The 13510-nt window shown below is 54.9% G+C and overlaps 1 protein-coding gene across 5 annotated transcripts in view; it reads left to right on the top strand.

The window, feature by feature from the left end:
- The window catches only part of PHACTR3 (phosphatase and actin regulator 3), a 206068-nt gene that overhangs the window by 115930 nt on the left and 76628 nt on the right, over positions 1 to 13510 (top strand). For all 5 annotated transcript variants that reach the window (XM_061437008.1, XM_061437007.1, XM_061437011.1 and 2 more), the window contains exons 2-4: positions 2756 to 2917; positions 6693 to 6770; positions 12915 to 13097. In XM_061437008.1, coding sequence (XP_061292992.1) covers positions 2761 to 2917; positions 6693 to 6770; positions 12915 to 13097 — 418 coding nt within the window. In that variant the 5' untranslated portion in view covers positions 2756 to 2760. The remainder of the gene's footprint in view (positions 1 to 2755; positions 2918 to 6692; positions 6771 to 12914; positions 13098 to 13510) is intronic.

Genomic DNA, 13510 nt, shown 5'->3' with positions numbered 1-13510 from the left:
TCTGGTTTCTATAAGTGCCAGTGATACTAATGCATAGGATGCTGATGATGAAATGGGACAGGGGGGCCAGTGGGCAGGAGTGAGGTGGGCGTGGGCAGGAGCAGACCTCAGAGCCCTTTGCAGGCTTGGTAGTTTTGTCCTAAATGAGGAGAGAGGTCACGGGGAGTACGCAGGAAAGTGATATGGGCAGAGTTTCACTGTCGGGGTTCACAGAGAACACCAGTTCGAAGGCTTGTATGGGCTTCTGTTAGAATGGTTGATGTTGTGTTTTTTGGCAACTTCTTGTGTAGTTGGAAGAGGATCAGCTTCAATGATCTTCTCAACTGGTTGTCGTCAACTTCCAGTGGCAGCCACTGTGCTCCTCATCTTCAAGGCTCTCATCTCCTTTGCAAACTTCCCGAATCACCACTGCACTGTGTGTTTCTTAGCATTGAAATCCACCTGCCTATGCAGGAGACATGGGTTTGATCCTTGGGTTGGGAAGATCTCCTGGAGAAGGAAATGTCAACTCGCTCCAGTATTCTTGCCTGAGAAATCCCATGGACAGAAAAGCCTGGTGGACTGTAGTCTATGGGTCATAAAGAATCAGACACAACTGAAGTGACTTAGCAAGTGGGCTTCTGGGATGGAGATGCTGATGGCCTGGGTTGAAGTCCAGCTATTCCAGGTTTGGGGTCTGATTTGTGGTTTATTCTCTGGGCTACTCCTTTTTGCTTTGGCTGCTAGGAAGCTCTGAGTGACACATGGTGTCTAACCCTTGATGCAGTGACCCTGTCCATACTCCTTTCCTTCGGATTTCCTCAGACACTCATTGTATCTTGTCGGGCATGTGTTTATGTAATGGCCACACATCCTTTGTGGAGTGAGAGAGGCATTAATATAAACAAGGTGATGGCTATTCTTCCCCATCCCCATGTACATCTCTGGGGATCTTTGTCTTTATCTTCAAACCAGCCCAGAAGCTTGGGGAGACCTGGCCAATTCTTTCCCCTTTGTGCCAATAATGCCTTCAGGACAGTCAGCTTTCCTGGGGCCACGTGGTTCTGGCCGTTCTGCTCCCATCTGGCGTCCGTGGGCGGAGGAAAGAAGGGAGAGGATGTAACATGGAATAAACCTCCTCTGGGGAGAGAAGGACTGTCTGCAACCTGCACGCCTGGAGCATGGAGCTGGGGATCTGCGACCAGTCCTTGGACTGCCCTGACTCACTCCCTGACCCAAAAGTCCTGGGCCCCTCCTGGATATTCAGCCCTGGGGTCTTAGGTGAACACAAGAGGTGAAGACAAGGAGGATGGCCTTGGCTTAGGAGCCTGGCTGGTTCCTTGGGTCTGCGGGCAGAAGTTCTTGAACAAGACACCCCTGGACTGTCTGTCCACATGGGATTGCTTTGTGGAGCCAGTCCCGGGTATATATTTAACATTTGATTAAAAACCGCTGGAGAGGGACTTCCCTGGTGGTCCAGTGGTTAAGAACCCCATGCAGGGGGCATGGGTTCTATCCCTGGTCAGGGAACTAAAATTCCAAATCCCCCTTGGTGGTGGTTTGGTGGGGGGGAGGGTGCGGGGACAGCTAGAGAGAGAGTCGTTGGCTGGGACCATCTTAGTTTATGTCTCTTGTTGTGTTCCATCCATCCATCCATTTGGTTCCTGCTCTGGGCAATAAATTTGTATCATCACCCTAGAAGCAGTTTAGCAATATGAGAGAGGTTTCTGGAGTCAGACTGCCTGAGACCAGAATTGTGTTGCTCTGACAGCCTCAGTGTGCCCATCTGTAAAATGGATGTAATAACAGTCTCCACTTCATAGTTTTACTATGGGAATAAAATACCATAGCACCCAGTCCTGAACAAGCAGTGACTTTCACTCCATAAGAATTATTATATTGCTTATATAAATTATTACATGAAAATTTCTGCCGGAAGTCCCCCATGCTGGTGTGCCGTGTTAATCAGAGTGTCTACAGTTTCAAAACATAAATAATAGTACTTTACATGCATTGTAACATGCTATCAATAAACTGTGTATTTCATGTGGTTCTGTATGACTTCAGACTTCATGACCACGCTATGGTCACACAAAAACTTCCTCTCCACCCTCTCTCTCTCTCTCTCTCTCTCTCTCTCTCTCCCTCTCCCCCCTCCCCCAGGTTTGCTTCCCAGGGCACCGACCTCCCCTTAACCCAAGGTACCCTGGCACCCAGGAGCCAGACCTGGGTGAGAGAGAGGTATGGGGGATGGCCATTGTTTTCCAGATGTGGACACTGAGGCTCAGGGGGCTGAGTGGCTTGGGCTGCTGATAAGAAAAGCGCTTGGAAAGTCAAACCTTGGGGGTTTCTCTGGAGGCTGCTGGCCAGGGGACCAGTCACATGGGGCATCAGGCTGGGTCTGGTGATGACCAGCCCGCCCCAGGCCCTGGCCCCTCTGACTGCTGGTGACATCCTCTGGCCTGGTACTTGCTCATTCCAGCCCTACTCTTCTTGTGTCTTCAGGTCTCTCTGGGGTTTCTTGGTTCTGGAAGAACTCAGGCTCCCAGCTCCTTCTCACGGGGGCGAGAGGTGAATTAACCTGCTTGGTGTGCACTCGAACACGGGCTGGCATGCGATGGAAGATGAGAGTGTGCCCATTGCCTGGACCGCCCTCTTGAGCCCCAGGCTTTGGAGGATCACTGTGGTCCCCAGGGGAGGGGGGTCACCTCAGGCCCCCCAGGGTGTCGTGTGAGCTTGGTCACCACTGACCCCTCTCTGGGTTTTCTCCTTCCAGATGAAATGGACCAAACCCCCCCAGTGCGCTCCGAATATCTGGTCTCAGGGATTCGAACTCCCCCCGTGAGGAGGAATAGCAAGCTGGCCACCCTGGGCAGAATCTTCAAACCCTGGAAATGGAGGAAAAAGAAAAACGAAAAACTGAAGCAGACCACGTCAGGTGAGTATGGGTGTAGGAGACAGGTTGGGGGGTAGGCAGGGTTGGGGTGGAGGCCCAATGTCACTGTCAGCTCGCTTTCTTTTGCAGATGTTGGGAGGGGTGGGTTGTGCTCTGTGGGCCCTATGACAGGAGCTGTTCCGCCTCCTGCAGGTCCCTTCCTCCTCTGGTCCCTCCAGGTCCCTGGCTGGGGCTGTGGCATCAGCAGCAGGCACACCCGTAGCCCATGCACCACCCAGACTCCAAGGGGCACACGTGACCCCCTTGACCTAGTTACGAATGCAGACTCGGGGTTGGTGCAGGGCCAGTCTGGTGCGAGACCCAGCTGGTAACCATCTCTCCTGACTGACCACACCTGAGCATGAAACACCCTCCCTTCCGCACCTGGAAACTCACTTTGATAACCCGGGGCCTGGAGACAACCACCGACCCCAAGAGTCCCCCCAGTGATTCAGATGGTGAGGGCCATCAGTTTAGCTGCGATGCCTCAAGGCTCCTGCCGAAGAAGGCCTCCACTTGCCAGCTCCTAAGCTCTTCCTGAAGAGACTTCATATCTGGGCATTCCACCCACTGAAGGTTCTAGAAGCCCCCCTCAGTCACCTTCAGCTCTGTGGGAAGTTGGCTAACAGGAGGTTGTACCTCTGCCCCTGCCCCGGCCGTGAGCCAGACCCACGGGGTGGATTTGGTGACAGTGACACAACTGTCAGGGTAAAAGCGACACGTCATGGTAACCAACTAAATGCTCAGAACCACCCCGTCGCCCGCGCTCCTGCCATACCAGGACAGGAAGTGGGATGAGACGGGCAGCCGCCTCCAGGGCCGAGCAGTGGTGGGTCGTGGGGCAGCCGGGTTCAGGTCTGGCTCCTGGGTGCCAGGGTACCTTGGGTTAAGGGGAGGTCGGTGCCCTGGGAAGCAAACCGGGGGGAGAGGTGGGGAGGGGGGGGGGGAGAGAGAGAGAGAGAGAGAGAGAGAGAGAGAGAGAGAGAGAGAGAGTCTCAGCTCCCACAGGCCCTGTTAGCTGCGGCTGGAAACAATTAGCGAGGGAGGCGCTGGCGTGGAATTAGTCCTGGGCCCCAGGGATCTGCCTGAGAAGTGCCCTTCTCGGGCTGCTGCCTCTGGCGGTCCCTGGGGGTCCCAGCCTTGAAGTGGCGCAGACTCCAGCGCTCAGAGCACGGCAGAGGCAAAGCCACTTGTGAGGAGCGGGGGGCTCCTAATAGCAGCAGCGAGTCTTCCATTCACACTTTGTGTTTCACAAGGATATGTTTCTAACTGCCCGAGAATTTGATTGACAAGCTCTCCTCATCAAGAATGAAAGCAGAATACTGATATTCAATGAATCTGATGCAGCTTCATATGCCAGAGAGCTAGGGAGGGGGACTAGACCCTGCCTGCTTGAAGCTTTCCTCCAAGGGGGTAGTCGGGAGACAGATAGACAAACAAGGGAATGAGCACGTGACAGCCAGGATCTTGGTGCAGGCGCTGGGGAGCAGGTGGGTGGGGTGGGCATGGCCTTGGGATGGGTGGCCTGAGAAGACCCAGGTGAGGGGGTGACACTGAGCCAAGGTGTAATTGACCCCTGGAGAAAAGCAAGGAAGAGCATCGCAGCTGTGAGAATAGCCGTGCAGGTGCGCCAGGTTGGGCATCAGTGAAAGGCTCGGGGGCTGGAATAGGGTGATCTCTGTGACCCCAGAGAGCCCTGGTGCTCTCTGAGCTGTGGGATAGGAGGGTGGGCTGTGTGCTCTTGGGACCTTGTGCTCCTGGTTCGCTTGGCACTGGGCTTCAGGAGGTGACCTGTGAGCTTATCAGAGCGCTGCGGGGACCCTGCCAGGGCACTGAGGGTCTCCAGGTGAACACCTGCAGCAGCCCCACCTTCAGGCAGGCATCCCCAGCACTGGGTCCTTTATCAAGCATTTGGAATTCTGCAGACAGCACTGCATCTTATTTATTTATTCTAAACCATCCTTTCCCCCCAAAGTGTGGGATGTTATTTACTTCAGCGTATCAAATCCTTGATTTCACAGGCATCCTTGGCCAGGATGAGATGAAGTAAAAATAAAGATGATTTAAAGGGAAAAACAAAGCAAACTGTAGTTTGGCCAGAGTGGGGATTGGGCAACACCATGAAGGTGGCTCTCAAAGCCTGAAGTCTGGAAGTGGCATTGCAGCCTGTACCTGCTGGGGGTGAGTGTCCCTGAGATACGGACACTGCCCCTGGCTCTGCCTCTTACATCAGGAGGACTCACAGACAGTACGCGTAATGCCCTGCACCCAGGCCAGCCTCCCGTAAGCACCTCTCAGTGCTGGTCGGACGACAGGGTCCCTCAGTTCAGAGACTCCACTCTGGTTCTGCTCGCCTCTGTTTTTGGGCTGGACAGCAGCCTTTTTGCTTGTCCCTCCCAAAGCCAGAGTTCCACGAGGCTTCCCTGATGGCTCAGACCATAAAGAATCTGCCTGCAGTGCAGGAGACCTGGGTCCCATCCCTGGGTCAGGAAGATCCCCTGGAGAAGGAAATGGCAACCCAATTACTCAGTTTTATCCACACTTCTGGCACCTGGAAATTGGCTTGGAAATTAAGTTCCCTTTGCCCCAAATGTCTCTTTGCTGATACATTTGGGGTTTTCCTAGTCATCCCTGAGTCAACGCCCTCAGGAAGGCCACCGGAGTTCCCTGGATGCCCTGTCCTGGGCTGTCTGGTTCTGGTTGATGCCACTGGCCTGCTTGTAATAGATGTGAGTCCTCTGTGCCAAAGTGCTGGCCCACAGGCAGAGCTCATGCCTCTCTTGCTCCCCCATGCCTACACAGAGTAGGTGCTCAGAAAATATTTTTGAATAAATTCAGTGACTCCTTTGTCATCATCTGTTTGTCATCGGCCACTGGACTTTAAGCTTCACTGGTTGGATGGCAGTTCCATTCCCCATTGTAACCTACATCGGGCAGAACACTCACATGTGTGGGGGACTCAGGGCCCTCTGTGACCCAGGCTCATAGCTGGCACTTTGCATCTTTTAAAGAGAGGGTCTGAGAAATGATGTGGGTTTGTGTTTGGGAATTGCATTCTACTGTAGGCAAATTGGTTTCTGGGCAGTTAGGGGGAAAAGGAGCTCATCAAGCAAGTGAGCTTGGCCCCTGGGAGGGGAGAGGTGGAGCGGGGGCAAGTTGGAGTGCTTTGCTCTGGGAGGAGGGCCAAAGGGCTATTCTGAAGAAGAAATTGACAAGGGCCCTTCTGCACATTAGAATCAGTGGAGGGGAATAGGGGCCAGCCCGCCTCCTTCCTATTTGACTGGCACAGTCTTTGAAAGGGTGAACCTGGGATTCACTGGAGGAGCCTCCAGTGGGGCAGTTGTGCAGAAGGCTGATCTGTGAACAGACAAAGGGCAGCCAAGATGTATAAAACCACAGACATGCACCCCAGAGCATCGAGGGCAGAGAGGGAACAGGGCCCTGGGTTGGTAAGTGAAGGCGAATACGGCCAAGGAACAGCCAGTGAGAACTTAGAGGGCGGTGTTTGGGGCATCGCTTCTCAGATGAGCCAGGAAACCACTGCCTTAAACAGAATTCATTCGCCTCCCCAAGGCCCGGCTTTCCCGTACACGATCAGCACACTGCTTGGTAAGGGAGCTTGGGTTCCTGACCGCACCCCTGCCTGGTAGCCCCCTGACCCACGGTCACCTGTTGCTTTACTGCTCTCTTCCCGAACTGGAGGTGGCCTTGGCCGAGGCTCCAGGTGGGGCCTGAGATGCGCAGCCTGGGACTCACCTGATGTTTGTATTTCGTGCAGCCTTGGAGAAGAAGATGGCCGGCAGGCAGGGCCGGGAGGACCTCATCAAGAAGGGGCTGCTGGAGATGATGGAGCAAGGTAAGTGGGGCTGGGCAAGGCTGGGCCCGGGAACACAGAGCTGGGGGTCTCATGAGGGCCCAGCAAGTCCCTCAGGGTGGAGTGTCCCAGGAGTCTGTTGTCCGGATATGGCGGCTGCACTGGATTCTCTGTGGTTAGAGAAGTTTTCCAAGTCAGGACCCATGGCTCAGCCCCTGCCCCTGAGGACCCCTCTGTGAGTGTAGGAGTCAACCACTCCCGGGGCTTGAGCTGAGCGCACCCACTTGCCCTGGGGAACGAGGGGTTGCTTCCCACCCCAGCCAGGTGTGGATGGAGTTAGTGGTTTGTCCCGATTCCTCTGGAGTTGTAGCGGTGACTTTTGTTTCTTCACATTTGTAGTTTAATCCTTGATTTGTTGAGTCTTCGTTCCCCACGACGACTTAGAACTGCAGCTGCCATTTCTTAAGTGTCGACTGTACACCCACTGCTATGCTGGGTTCACCTTCATCCTTTGGTCCTCGCAGCATCCTCGGGACTGGGTGTGGTGGTACCCCTGTCTCCAGATGAGGAACGGAAGTACCTGGGAGGTGGCTGCCCTGGGTCATGCAGCCAGAGGCAGGGCCCCGATACTGTTCAGTCTCTGATCCAGAGACAGTACTCAGCATGGCATCTGTGTGGTTGCCTGTGTTTGCGTCTTTGAGAAACACCTGGTTTTATCACCATCACAACTAATTTACAGAATGCTTGATTTTCCCTATCTTCCTCCTTTGGTGATAGTGTGAGGCATAGGACTTGGATTCTGACCTTAAGCTTCTTGCTTTCTAGTTCCCTGAAGCTTGGCGAGAGTAGGAAAAGGGGGTCTCAGAAAACCTCACTGCTGTTTACCAGTGTCTCTGGAGCTGAACCAAGTTCTTGCCCCCTTGATTGAAAGAATTCAGCCTCACGGAGCTAGATCCCCCAAGGACACGTGACTAAATGGAATTCCTATCTCCATAAGATATTAAGATATATACTAAGATAAGACACTAAGATATTCCTAGTGTCTTGGTAATTTGGCCCAGGCATCAGGAAATAGGAAGGGAGCCCATGGAGTCAGTGAACCCAGATTATTAGATGGTCTGCTTCAGGCAGGCTCCTCATATCCTCTCTCTTCTTTGGATTTAAGAAGAAAAGTAGTTTGATGATACTGTTTTCAGGGAAAACTGCATGGGAAATTAGTGCTAAAAATCCAACTTTGCCTGGTACAAGAAAAAAGGGGGGGGTTGGTATCAAATCCTGGGACTTTCAGATGCTAAACGGTCTAGTCTGTGTCTCAGATTTAGGAGAATGTCATTGCCGAGATGGGAATCTGGACTGTTTTAAATTTATTGTTGTTCAGTTGTACAGTCGTGTCCGACTCTTTGTGACCCCGTGGACTGTAGCCCTCCAGTCTCCTCTGTCCATGGGATTCTCCAAGCAAGAATACTGGAGTGGGTTTCCGTGTTCTCCTCCTGGGGATCTTCCCAGCCCAGAGATTGAACCCGGGTCTCCGTGCATTAGCGGGAGGATGCTTTACTGTTCAAGCTACCGGAGAGCCCGACAGTCTGGTGGGGAACAAAGATTGGGTAATCCCACAGGTCAGCATACAGTCACAGCTGAGCTGAGTGTGCTGAAGGAGAGGCACGGAGCTCATGGAGAACGTGAGCGGGGCTGATGCTGGAGGGGCCAAAGGTGGCGGGAGTCAACAGGCTGCTTCTCGAACTTGCTACAATTAGGGTCACCTGGGAGCCCTGCTGGCCAAGGCGCTGGGGGCGGGGCTTAGGCGCCCTGCTTTATAAACCTCCCCAGCTGGCTCTAATGTTGGTGCTGCCAAGGGTGAGACGCAAGAGCAATAGGGAATCGGGTAGCGTCTTCCAGCCCCATGGAGCAGCCCGTGCAGGACCCCACAGGGGAAGGGAGCAGGCACCTCAAGAAGGAGCTGCTGAGAGAAGGTGGGTGGGGAAGTGGGGAGGTCAGGAATGGGGAAAGGGAGAGAGTCTGGCATCTCACAGGGCCTAGCGCCCTCCTGCCTCTTCCTTCAACGTGGACAGAGGCAAGAGAACAAGACTCCCCAGGAAGCGGCTGGGTGACAGGCTCCTCCGGGGCCACGGGGGCCCAGGAAGCCACAGGGAGAGTGGGCAGAGTCTGGGGTGAGCCTGCTGGGGTGCTGCTGGGGGGCATTGCTGGTTGGGGGCGTGTCACTGGTTGGGGGTGTGTGTGAGAAGTCGGGCAGTAAGGGTTGCCCCAGGAAGGGACCCGGGTCAGGGAGAGGGGGCAGGGATGTGGGCTGAGTACCCACTCGTACCCCTTATACTCTGTGCTGACTGTGTAATGAACACACAGTGATGAGAGGAGACCTGAGGATGTTTGGCTGCAGCCTCCTGGGGTAAATGCCTGTTGGGCCAATTGTTTCAGTCCTGCGCTTGTTCAGAAAATGCCTGTACCCACTGCAGGTGAGGTCCAGCTCTTGGTCAGGCCTGGTCTGTCCCTAATTTGTCCTGCAGCTGGGACAGCATGGTTCCTGCTGGATGGATAAGAATCTGTGGCCTTGCGCGTTGAACCATCCACCTCCCACACAATTCAGAGATGGCCTTCCCCACCCCACCCGCCCACCTGGGCTGGTAGTAGCCAGGAGCTTTGTAGCCAGAAGTGCCCCCTGTGGCCAGCCGCCCCCACCCCAGCCTGGACTTCACACTGGGGGGTACCTGCGACATCAGGTGAGCCTGTGATAGTGACCCAGGGGCCCCGAGTGGCTGGAGTCCTTCACAGCCCCGGGAACTTGTACTGGGACCCCCTTGGCCAGGCAAACCCAGGAAGGGCCTCTGCCCTGCACAGGTGTGCACTCACGTGTACATGGACGTGCCGCCAGCTCCAGAGTTTGCCCACAAGGCAATTGGATCACGGCAGCATGAGCTGGCTGTCGACGGGCCTGCAGGGGTTGCCTGTGCATCCCCGAGACGAGCCTATGTCCAGCGAGTGGGTTTGCCCTCCCCGCTCCTCGTGAGGGGGGTGGTGTGTTATTTTGTGATACTGTGAACTCATGCTTTGTATGAACCCCTCTGAGCTCGCCTTGGTTCCTGAAGCTCTAAGAAGCTGCCGGATCCAGGAAGGACCCTGTTGGCATTGCTAGGAGACTCGTGAGATGGGACCGGGTCCGCCTGGGTGAGGAGCTGACCTTTCCCTCACTCTGCCTTCACTGCTTTGGCTGGTGACGTGTCTGTGTCAGGCAAGGGCTGGCCGGCATCCTGGCCCCACACGGGGTTCCCTGGTCCAAGCATATTGAGTAAGGACAGGAGTACCCCCACTTCTCTGTCCAGTTGCTCTGTCTGCTCCTGAGTGACATTCCCCGATCTCCTGTGCATCCTCTTGGCTTTGTCTTAAATAATTTAAGGAGTTTCATTCTGCATCAGTGGTCTGAGAAGGAGGTGGTGGTTACTGCTGTGCTGTGTTCAAGTGACCCGAGAGACCACGAGGTCCTTCTCCTTGGGGCAGTTGGCAGTGTCAAGTCAGGTCTGGCAGGAACGCCGGGGGCTGTGTGTGTGCATGCATGCGTGTGCTTGCACGGTGTGTGTTGCATGTTTGTGGTGTGTCCCCTCTCTCCATGGTTGCTCTGTGAATGACCCCGGCTCGTGCTCCTCTCTGCTGCCCTTGGAAGGGCCTGGCGGGGACAGAGCACCGACGTACAGTGAGGGGAGCAGGGGACCAGCTGCCCGCAGCTTCCCCACCCCCCAGCGTTGCTTAGCAACGACCCTGCCACCCGGGCTATTTTGAGAACTGTAACTTTTCATTGAACATGATTATGAGCCGGAGCTCTGAGCACAGCCCAAAAGAGTCATGCAAGCCTGCTAAGCCATAGAAGCAGGTGGAGGAACCCCAGAACCGTGTGTTGGGGTGCAGCATTTCTTGAGCCCTGTGGAGGGTGGGGACCTTTGGGTCTCTTTCAGGTTCAGCGTTCTGACCATTTTATTGATGAGGATGGAGATACCTTTATTATTAGCAGGGATCATCACCAGTGGCAAATGAGCCACAGCTTCTAAAATTTGGGGTCCCCATCTATAAAGGACCTTAAGGGGTGGGGGGCTATGATGCTCAGGTAAGCTGGTGCCAGCAGAGCGCCTACAGCCCCGCAAAGCCTCAGTCAGTGCTGGCTGTCACCTGTAACCAATGGACAGGTAAGCTGGTAGCAGGGACTGTCACAGCTGTGGGTCAGGTGTGTGTACACTAGTCATGAGAGAGGGTCCGAGATGCTGTAGTTCTGAGCTTGGTGACCTCTAATTGTGTCCACTGGGCAGGTTCTCTTGGCTTGTGTCTTGGTCTTTTCCTGGGGTGGAGTTGGTTGACTGCTGGTCAGATCTGGCTGATGATCTGTTTTTGTAAAGCCCCTTGAGCTTAGAATGGTTTTAAACTTAAAGGATTTTTGTAAAAATAAAAAAGGAGTATGGAGCATGGATCTTGTGGCCTGTGGCCCAGAGAGTCTAAAATACAAATACTGGCCGCTTCTCTTTTCTGGGGAAGGGTCACCAGTACCTGGTCTGGATCCTGCCCCCAGCCGGGTGACGTGGCTGCACAGATGGCATCTTATGGGCCCCAGATCTTCAGACTTCTGTCTTTTCTGCCCTCTCCACCCACCTCCCCCGAGGGGACATGCAGCAGAGGGAACATGAACAACAGTGATGACAAGCGTATGTCCCTCCAGGGTCTCGTCACAGACCCGGCCTGGGTTGGGGAGGGCTCTGTTCAGGGAGCCTGTTGATAGCACGTGGGCAGGGGGGCCCAGGCCAAGTGGTCAGACCATCGCCCTTGTCATCCTCTCCCTCGTCCCCTTCAACAACAGCAATGAGGGTAACGAAAGCCTGTGCATGGTGTCTGCTTTATGTCAGACTCTTTATAGACAGTACTTCACTGAATCCTTGCACTGACTTCTCTGAAGCAAGGAGTTATTAGCCCCATTCTACAGAAGTGGAAGTTGGGGGCTGGAGCCGTTTGCTGCCTGGGCACAGGAACTAGGGGCAGTGGAGAGGGAAACCTTATGCTTTTTGTCCCACTGGGACACCTGGGGAATGGAAGGGGCACTGCCATCTGACAGCAGGTAAGAATTGGGACTGACGTGGGCAGCGGACCTCTGGCTCTGAAATCAACCTCTCCTCCCCTCTACCCACCTGCGTGTTCTCCTAGCCAGGCTGCCCCACCCCTCCCCGCACTGTGCTGAGCAGGCCAGCCATGTGGATGTGCACAGATTACACTGACACCCAGCCCCATGGTGGCCTGGATGAACCAGCTCTAGGGATTAGGTTGTGCAGGGGGCCGTGTGGGTGCTGCGAGCCCAGAGCTAGGAGCTGCATATCAGAGCTGACCATGATTGACTGGCTGAGCCTCCAGCCTGGACCTGTGCTGTGTGGTTCTTATACCTGGACCAGTCAGTCATTATGCTCCAGAGCATCAAGCCCCTCAACGCTGATATGACCCCATGGGGGCGATCAACCAGGCAAGGGCCAGACCCTTAAAGCCTCCAGCCACTGAGCCCCAAGCAAGGGGCGGTGCTGATCCTTCTTGAGGTGTCCTGCTAGGAGTCTGGTATCCTGCGTCCTGGGATGGCCACTGTCTCGACCAAGGACTCCCTGATTCCTGCTCAGCCCTGGGCTGTGCCCTGTTTCTGGGCTGGTGATGCCATGTGTGGCTGCCCAGAGTTTAAGCCTCCTGTGGGAGGTGGGTAAGGATTGTCTTGTTAACCTCCTGATTTCCGGGGTTGGCACAATGTCAGATCTGACATATGAGAAGCATTTGTGTGTTGGGGACCAAATGGTGGGAAGTGGGTGCTGAAATGGAAGGTTATTTATAGCCACAATGGTACAACCTAGCACCTTGGGGATGGACAGCAATCAGCGCTTGTCATCACCTGTGTGGGTGGCCTTGGCTGATGGGACAGGGACACCACAGAGGCTCAGATGTGGGTTGGAAGTGGTACAGGCAGAGGCCGGGGCAGGTGTGCTGTGATGCTTGGTGCTGCCCTAGGAAGACAGTGGAGATGGAGAAGAATTCCCAGGGTGTGTGGGATCAATGCAGGGTACCACCCCAGCCTGGGATGGCGTTCTTCCAGGAAGTCACCTTGTATGAATGCGAGCCGGTAGGAAGGGAGTCAGGCTCGGCTGACAGCTGACATTCTTGCAGATGCTGAGAACAAAGCATGCAGTCCCGACGGAGAGCCCCGTGCTGCACAGAGCGAACCCTCCACACCCCGGCAGGAGCCGCTGACTTCAGAGGAAGCGCCGCCGGGAAGCCCTTTGGCCACAGGGACAGACCAGGCCTCCCCAGATGAGCCGCTGGCCTCGGATAACCATGCAGACGATGCAGGTATTGACTGGACGCTGGGGTTGAGCTGCTCTGGGGATGACTGTTGACCTGGGTAGGATGAGGGTCCTGGCCTGCGCTGGGCAGCAGCCTTGGTGGAAGGCTGTCCTTAGAGGCAGCAGGGCTGGTTCATTCCTTTGAGGTGTGGTCAGCGTATCAGCAGCTACTGATCTCTATCGTTACGCTGGTGACCAGAAGAGCCAACGCGCTTGGCTGCTTGTGTGCATGACGCCGTTCTAAGTGCGGTCACGTATGTTGGCACGTGGAACCCTGGAAGAACACCCAGATGACTGATGCTGTCGCCCCCTTCCACTTGTTGATGAGAAGGGGGTGCACAGGTAACTCATCCAAGGGTTGTTTTGTTTTAGTTGCTCAGTCGTGTCTGACTCTTTGTGACCCTGTGGACTATAGCGCGC

Source organism: Bos javanicus, chromosome 13, assembly GCF_032452875.1.
Source record: "Bos javanicus breed banteng chromosome 13, ARS-OSU_banteng_1.0, whole genome shotgun sequence".
In the NCBI taxonomy this organism is placed as follows: Eukaryota; Metazoa; Chordata; class Mammalia; order Artiodactyla; family Bovidae; genus Bos; species Bos javanicus.
This window is presented reverse-complemented; position numbering and strand designations above follow the sequence as displayed.